This window comes from Oncorhynchus gorbuscha, linkage group LG09 (genome assembly GCF_021184085.1).
Source record: "Oncorhynchus gorbuscha isolate QuinsamMale2020 ecotype Even-year linkage group LG09, OgorEven_v1.0, whole genome shotgun sequence".
Taxonomy (NCBI): Eukaryota; Metazoa; Chordata; class Actinopteri; order Salmoniformes; family Salmonidae; genus Oncorhynchus; species Oncorhynchus gorbuscha.
Genome location: NC_060181.1, coordinates 58685276 through 58694444, shown reverse-complemented (window position 1 = coordinate 58694444; position 9169 = coordinate 58685276). Strand labels below are relative to the sequence as shown.

The window sequence follows — 9169 nt, the reverse complement described above, 5'->3', positions numbered from 1 at the left end:
CGGGCCCTTCTCCTGCCCATGATGTTGGTAGGCTACCTTTTGAACGGATGATGCTGGTAGACTACCGTATCTCATTGAAGTTTTTGTGATTACAAAATTACAATTCTAAAGAACAAAACAGATTCAACACGGGAGACAAATTTACACAACTCTGACTCAAACTACAGTACTAGGCTAGAAACCAGAGCATATAATGTCATTTTAAATGGCCATGTCTTTTAAAAGACAAGTTTATTTTAAGTGCATTCGTTTTATTTATTCAAATGTGTAATGGGTAGTGTATTAAGGATAGATGTGAATGCATGGCAGTAAATATGTGGCCGAGAAAAAAGTCCATCTACACTTAACATGTTCTGCCCCCTCTTGGCTGGTCAAATGCAATACTCAGGTCATAGGTCATGATAATGTCTCACTTTCCCTAGTCCCCTCCTCTAGACAGCAGCAGGCCCTATTCCCACAACAACTGTTGCTTCTCCAAGCCCTGACAGACCATATTACAGTCCAACTCTGACCATTTCTCCATCTCATAACCAGCAGCTCCCCCTGTGCACTCGCTCACTCACCACAGAGATCAGGGTCCATCCTCATAAACTGTCTCAGATTAGGAGTGGATCTAAATGGATTAGGATCTCATGGACAGGCCTTGGAGGTTACCAAGATAGGACATCACACTACTCAGACTGGTCACACCTGACCATTACTAGGCCCTGCTCCCGTCATCCAAATTCAGAGTCCGACTTGGCCTTGGTTCGAAAGCATGGCAGCAGCTCTCCTTTGACTCTCAGCATCAAAGGGGGAGCCCACGTTGCCCTCCATTAGGTTTCAGCTGTGCTCCAGTCCCACTCAAAACAACACATCTCTTACGCCCTGTACCAGTCCCATGTCCTCAGAAAGCTCTCACCATCCACCTCAAACATCCCTCCTTTCCTCTGGGCACAATACCTGCTGCTAGGCATCATATAAAATATATCAAGTCATAGAATCGTTCAGTCAACTGGCAGAATTGTTGCTGTTTTGACTGATTCATCTGAACTATTGTTCATTCTCATAAAGCATAGTTTTGGGAAAGTATTTGATGCCCTCTGGTGTATACAAATGGAACGGCATCAATGAGATACACAGATATTGTAGTAGTATTTGCCTTTAGACCAGAATATTGGTCAATAATGATTGTGGAAAGTAATACTGCATTTGTGAATGCCTTGCATAGCTAAATAGTCTTCATATATCTAAATCATCATGACGTGCAGTACCAGTCAAAAGTTTGGACACACCTACTCATTCCAGGGTTTTTCTTTTTTTTAAACTATTTTCTACATTGTAGAATAATAGTGAAGACATCAAAACTGTGAAATAACATGTATGGAATCATGTAGTAACCAAAGAAGTGTTAAACAAATGAAAATATATTTTATATTTGCGATTCTTCAAAGCAGCCACCCTTTCTTTACCTTGATGACAGCTTTGCACACTCTTGGCATTCTCTCAACCAGCTTCATGAGGTAGTCACCTGGAATGCATTTCAATGAACAGGTGTACCTTGTTAAAAGTCCATTTGTGGAATTTCTTTACTTCTTAATGCGTTTCAGCCAAACAATGTGTTGTGACAAGTAGGGGTGGTATAAAGAAGATAGCCCTATTTGCTAAAAGACCAAGTCAATTTTATGGAAAGAACAGCTTAAATAAGCAAAGAGAAATGACAGTCCATCATTACTTTGAGACATGAAGGTCAGTCAATCCGGAAATGTCAAGAACTTTGAACGTTTCTTCAAGTGCCGTCGCAAAAACCATCAAGCGCTATGATCAAACTGTCTCTCTTGAGGACTGCCACAGGAAAGGAAGACCCAGAGTTACCTCTGCTGCAGAGGATAAGTTCATTAGAGTTACCATCCTCAGAAATTGCAGCTAAAATAAATGCATCAAAATCTCAACATCAACTGTTCAGAGGAGACTGAGTGAATCAGGCCTTCATGGACGAATTGCTGCAAAGAAACAACTACTAAAGGACACCAATAATAAGAAGAGACTTGCTTAGGCCAAGAAACACGAGCAATGGAGATTAGACCGGTGGAAATCTGTCCTTTGGTCTGATGAGTCCAGATTTGAGATGTTTGGTTCCAACCACCGTGTCTTTGTGAGATGCAGAGTAGGTGAACGGATGATCTCCGCATGTGTGGTTCCCACCCTGAAGCATGGAGGATGAGGTGTGATGGTGTGGGGATGCTTTGCTGCTGACACTGTCTGTGATTTATTTATAATTCAAGGCACACTTAGCCAGCATGGCTACCATAGAATTCTGCAGGGATACACCATCCAATCTGGTTTGTGCTTAGTGGGACTATAATTTGTTTTTCAACAGAACAATGACCCAACACACCTCCAGGCTGTGTACGGGCTATTTGACCAATAAGGAGAGTGATGGAGTGCTGCATCAGATGACCTGGCCTCCACAGTCACCTGACTTCAACACAATTGAGATGGTGTGGGATGAGTTGGACCGCAGAGTGAAGGAAAAGCACCCAACAAGTGCTCAGCTCATCTGGGAACTCATTCAAGACTGTTGGAAAAGCCTTCCAGTTGAAGCTGGTTGAGAGAATGCCAAGAGTGTGCAAAGCTGTCATCAGGTCAAAAGGTGGCTACTTTGAAGAATCTCAAATATAAAACATATTTTGATTTGTTTAACACTTTTTTGGTTACTACATGATTCCATATGTGTTATTTCATAGTGTTGATGTCTTCACTATTATTCTACAATGTAGAAAATAGTAAAAATAAAGAAAAACCATTGAATGAGTCGGTGTGTCCAAACTTTTGACTGGTACTGCACGTCCTGATGATTTAGATATATGAAGAATATTTAGCTATGCAAGGCATTCACAAATGCAGTATTACTTTCCACAATGTTGACTGGTAGTGAATGTTTGTATTGTCTACCTAAAAGACAATGAACAATAAAATACACAATGTAACATGTAATGCATCATGTTAGCCACAAGATGTCAGTGGTGCAGATACTGTATAGGCCTACAGGTCCTGGGTAACAGGGGGGGGGGCTCAGAACCCCCCAATGAGCACCCCTAAATGCAACAACGTCCATCTTTAGGGGGGTCTCTAATTTAATCATTCTCCAATTTGTTTAAAAGGCAATGTTGCACTGATACAGTGGTAAATATGAAAATTAAACCTTATTTCAAATTAAACGAACACCCCCAGCTCTATGTCATGGTTTAAACCAGTGACGGTTGGTTCAGGTTATTTCAATTGCATTCATCTCTCTGCCCCGCCTGTCTGCCTCTCTCTCTGTCTTGAGTTTTCTCTAGCAAACTTGCAACATTGTATCAATTGGGTGGGTGGGGGGAGTGGTTGGGGGGGGGGGTCTTGCCATAGATCCGGCATTAACAAAATTACACTGATTGGCCCAAGGTGGGAGCTATAGTAATTAAATGAAATGTGTTAGTCACATGCAATATGTAAATTGGCCCGTGGGGTGGGGCTCTGCATGGGGGTGACATGTTTACTGTTGTTGCCTTGTTTCAACTGGTCCCTCACAGTTTCCAGCTCAGGACAGACACAGCTACATTTTCGTCCCCTATTTCAGCCCCCTTTCAGGTGTCCCGAATTTTCTTTGTGCAAAAAAATGATCCATTTGTCAGCAAGAAGCATTCATTAATTCAGGCTACAAGACTGTAGTTCTAATGACAATCACTGAATGTCATTACAAGTTTCGGTGTTTTGTAACAGATGTCTCTTTCCATTCATCTAATGGCTGATGTACTGCTTGGATGCCGGAATTCTTTTGGAGTAGACAAATGTATGCAGGTAGCATACTTGTTGAAGTGATTTTGCTAGACAATCAGATGAAAACATCATGACTGGTTGTGTTCATACCACATTAAAAGGTAATACATGTTTACCATTCAAATACACGTCTTAACTATTAGGCCCATAAAATGATGTGATATGAACTCCCGTGGAAAAAAAAATGTGACCACTGAATGTCACAGTATAATTCGCACTTGGGCCCGTCCCTGAATGGGGCCTTTTGCCTAACTGTTTTAAGCCCGTGACTTCCAGGCCTACCTATATTAACTTGTAATTAGCCACAAAATCCAAGAATTTTGCCATTCTATGAAAAATTGGTAATTTATGTTGGAAATGTTTTGGGTACGTCACGTTTGGTCCATGCATAAGCTACTGTGGATTTAGAAGGATGAAAGCATCTTGGTCCAACGTTTCTATAATTTATTGCAATGAAGCACATTACAGCAGATACAGAAGCTTCCACATACACTAATACACAATCTGTAAAAAATAATGGAAGGTCCGAAAAAGACGTAAAAATTACAACATTGTTTTTCCCCCTTATTAATGTAGCCTAGTAAAAAGTACATTATATCAACATTTAAAACGTTTATTACCACACCTATAATGAATTTCCATCTTATTTTGCGTAAGATAAAATGGCTGCGTCCTCATAGTCTAACATCTGGATATTTTGTACTGACACTGTGATTGAACATGATGGGCAAAGAGTAGCCTACTACATACAATGAGTTCCGAAATAATTAGGCTACATATCCTCAGATCTCGCTCCTACCAGTAAAAGTATGCTACACAACGACATAGCCATCATAGACTCGCAATAGTTATTTTTTGTTATCTAACACAATGTATGAGATCACTTGTTTATAGTATAGACCTACGATATGCGTTTTCAAACACAACCAACGAGTATGTCTACACTTAGAAATATTACAAATGAATTCAATAGTTTACATTAATTTCACAGTATCACTAAAGGGTTAAATATTATGTACATTATTTTCATAATTACAATAGACAATTGCTGTTGGTGAAAAATCTTCAAATTAAATAAATAGCCTATTGTATTAAGGCCTATCAGATAGCAAACTAATACTGTTAAATGGAAGAATCTCGCCTAAATTTGCCTAGTATGCCTATGCACTACGACGCAACATCTTTAAATCGTTCGTCAATGTTGGCCCAAGACAGGGTGTGCATTGCAACGGATAGGCCTGTCCGTTGGATATTATCAGTTGGATATGGGCTGGAGATAGATGGATCTAAAAAATAACACATGGGTCATGCGTTTTTTTCCCCAGATGTATGGATGTTTAACTGTGTGGATAGAAACTATAGTAACCAATGTCCTTAGCGCAATTTTTCTCACACTCTCTTGGCGCCAACATCTCAGATTTCAACTGGGTTTCCGAAACCGGTGTGGCAGACGGTGAAATTCTTCTCCGTTTGGCTTGCTCAAAAATACCAGAATCACTTGAATCAATCGACTTGATTGAAGACGGCGTCTCTATCCAGCTGGATTCGGATAAGTCTTTTGGTTTTGCCTCATCAGACCCTCCGATGGGTGACCTTTCTGTTGGGATGGTGTCGGCGTCATCAACCAGGTAGTTAGAGGTGCCTGATCTGCCGCCAACAGAATTTGTGGGCCAGCAAGATAGAACAGGACTAGATTTACTGCAGTACTGGGGTGGTGTGCGTGTTCCCCAGCCGGATGGGTCGGCATAGTAACCGAGAGGTCTGCTTGAGCATCCTGCAGTGGGCAGGGGAAGGGCCTTTACTCCAGCGGCTGCATATGACAGCAGGGTGGCCGCGTTACCCGCAAAATCAGCAGCCGCGGCGGCATCGTATGCCGAGGCGGCAAAGTCCAGTCGGTTATTGGCAGGGGTGACAAACCATCGCTGCGGGGATGCAACTGTGGGTTCTTCGGTTTGTTGCGGGGATAGCAAGCTGTTACTAAGTGGGACGCTGCGGTCCGTGCCAGGACCAGTCCCTACGCCAGGGTGAAAGCGAGATTTGGCATAACTGCTGACAAATTGGTCCTGAAAGAACCAGCCATGGCATATCTCGCACCAGGCATGATCTGAGAGCGAGGCGAGTCACCCGGTGATGGCGTTAACCGGTCAATGTCGCAACCTGTGTAGACACTGAAAAGATGAGAGAGAAACATACAAACAAACTATGAATCATGAGAAATATCCATCACTGCCAATGTGCAAGAATGGAAGAAACTTTCACAAATGCTAATTTGATACAAATGCAGAAGGAACTAGGCCTAGGACTACCTACATTTTTTTAGGGACATCGTCAAATAATTATTATCATCTAACCAGTGGCCTGATAAAAAGTCACCATAATGTGGTTATTATAGTGGACTGAGGCCTACTGCAAATTATAATTAGGCATATGCTTATTAATGTGTCCCCATTAAAATTAAACGGAAACTTGAACCTTGATCGTAATCGATGGTGATCACATTTTAAGATTATTGATATTGAAGAGCCAACGTGGACACAACATAGACTATATACCGATCCTCGCCCCCAAATGAACGTAAGAACCAAGAATTTGATAGGCCTATATCTTATATGATACGGCTGTATATATGGCTTCTCATGAATAGCCTATTTTGTTCATTTGCAATAGCCTAACGAAAAGCCTAACAATCTCACAATATAACGAAAAACTTGCTGTATTAGAAATGTTGGTTAAAAGTTTTCCCGCGATTGAAATTTCTTTAGATTAAAATGTAGCATTGAGCAAAAAAATAATGAGGCATGATTAGGCCACACCTAATTTACATGAAAAGGATCTCTATCATTTGAATTGCCTCAAATGGGCTCTCCAATTAATGTACCTGTATCATTTAATTTGATTTCTAATCGGAGAGAGGCAGAACCAAGCAAAACAAACGGGATTAAAACACAAACAATAAAAGCACAAATAGTCATTGACAAATAGTCTTACGTGTCATAATTGTCCCGAAATCCTTTAGCAAATGGATTGTGGTCGATTTTTAGCTGCGTAATCTGCACAGAAAAATATTAGGCAGATTTGAACGAATAACAGGTGCTTGTTGTTTTCTACCGTTCCAAATCCTAATATACCGAAGGAAATGTGCTTCTGGATATAGGCAACAATACTATAATACTTAACGAATGGAATTATCGTCAATAACATTTTTCGAAATGATTTTCTTACGTCTGTATTCTGGTATGCTGTGACTGCGATGAACTGAGTTTCTGGGAAAGTGAACGTCTGTACTCTTCCAGGTTGGCTGGAGTCCTCGGTTCCGTCTTCGTTGACTTCCACTACATGGAGCCTGGGTTGGTACTTGTGAAGGGATTGTAGAACCACCATCTGGGGGTACAAGGAAGATATTCCATAAAAGACCTTCGTTTTGAGGAAAAATAACACCTTTTATAAAAATTGTTATTTAGACTTTAGATTATGATAAATTATTGAGGGGGAACATAAAAAGCGAACGATTATGTAACTGCAGGTGTGAGCACAACAAACTCTCCTTACTCAATAGTTGAGGGTCTTTGAACGTTTCTGGTCATACTATTTAACGTTTTGTTTTATAGCCTGTATCTAAAATTAAAATTTCGTAGCTGACCTGTCCGGTGTTGTTTGAACCTCCTTTATTGTTCGTTAACTTCAGCTTTCCAAATGAGATTTCTTGGCGCATCCAGTGCGCCCCGGTGTTTGGAGAGTCAGGGTGCATATACACCCTGTTTCCTGTGGAAAATAAAGGCATTAAATACATTGAAATGCACTGCTATTAGAAAACATCATACAAATATTGATTTTCAATGATATTAATTAGATCATATATTTGTGTGGGTTGTATTAGTTCAATGTTGCGTGTTAGCTTGCCATTGCAGAATCAAGGACTACGTTTATCTTAATTATCAACCATTATCTTCACTGTACACTTCACCGAGATGTAGGCTACAGGAACGTACCTGTCACATTTGTATCCGCTTTGCCACATGGTACCCACTTGCCACCTTGGAATCGCCAGTGATTTGGATCAGCAAGAATAACATCCACAAATATATTGTAGTGCGCCGTCGGGTCGAGACCGGAAATGTTGAAACTCAAAAAGGGGAACATCCGTCTGTAATAATACAAAGAATAATCATATAAATGTTGTGCGCTGATGTGATATCAGGCGAGGTGTCATGCGTAACAGACCAGCACTTTTGTTGATCTATCACATTGTGAAATCATTTGTGAAACAATCTAATAAAATATATAGTCAGTCAAACATGTTCAATTATATTGAGAATATAGACAATATTTTGAACGAATTACAATTGCAATTACCTTCCATACCCCCCCCCCACACACCATTTTTTTTTTTTTAATTTGTAAAAAATTATGCGATATTATCACAATATTTGCCTCCGGAGTTGTGGTGAAAAGGATGTAACTGGAGGGGATTACCTACCGTCCTTGTTTAGTGATTATCATCTCTGTTTGATGTCTGTGAAACTTCAGCCACAGGGCCCTGTTGCACAGATATACCTGCGCTTTCCCAGGCACCAGCCCAGTTTGCGCGGAGGAAAACTGGTAGAATGCCGCTCCTTGATAAGTGTGTCCATACTGTTGCGCGTATGGGTAACCCGCGGTTGGGTAGCCTTGCGGGGAGCTGCTGGTCAGAAGACTGTTGTACGCTCCATTAGTGATGACTGGATGGTGGGCCATATAACGACTCGGACTCCCAATAGAAAAAGCCGGGTGAGCTGGTCCATGTTGACTCGGATAGGGGAACATAGCACTTGGAGTTGCTGCGACTGACTGTGGTTGGTTAGATTGAGAAAGGATATACCTTTCTCCTGAAGATCCATCGAAATTATGACGAATTTCAGAGACTCCGTGGAGATCAGGAGAGAGTTTGCCTCTCTGGACGTCCCCTGATGCGTCCTTGGAGTCGGAAAAATTGTCTGCCTCTGACTGATTCGTCATCCCCATGGAATTTTTTTTCAGAGGTGAACTTCTCTCCAGGTTGTCACTAGCAGATATAATAGTATGGTCCTGCGAGCTCAGATCCATCGGAGTATGGGTAGCCACTGCCCACATTCAGACATTTCTTGGATAGTACACTAACTGGCAAGATGCGATTCTCGAGCTGCATAGCTCTCAATGACAAACCGCTATTAAGGCAAACTATATGTAAGCTTTTGTCCACGCCTAATAACTCTCATCTAGCAAACGAAACAACGCCTTCCTATGGTTTGAGGCACTTTGAGTAAGAGAGCAAATAAGCCAATTGACACCATCCTGCAATCTGGAAGGATTTGCTTTTCAGTACGCTTCCTTGCTAATGAAACAACTATTGCTA

At 41.2% G+C, this 9169-nt stretch overlaps 1 protein-coding gene across 1 annotated transcript; it reads right to left on the bottom strand.

Annotated features, from left to right (window-relative positions):
* Nucleotides 1-4227: 4227 nt before the first annotated feature.
* On the bottom strand, nucleotides 4228-8962 carry LOC124043834 (T-box brain protein 1-like). The gene is given in 8 exon segments (XM_046362860.1): nucleotides 4228-5863; nucleotides 5866-5966; nucleotides 6787-6848; nucleotides 7021-7179; nucleotides 7439-7560; nucleotides 7788-7942; nucleotides 8276-8866; nucleotides 8868-8962. Coding segments are annotated over 8 exon segments (2013 nt in total). The 3' UTR covers nucleotides 4228-5135.
* Between the last annotated feature and the right edge of the window lie 207 nt (nucleotides 8963-9169).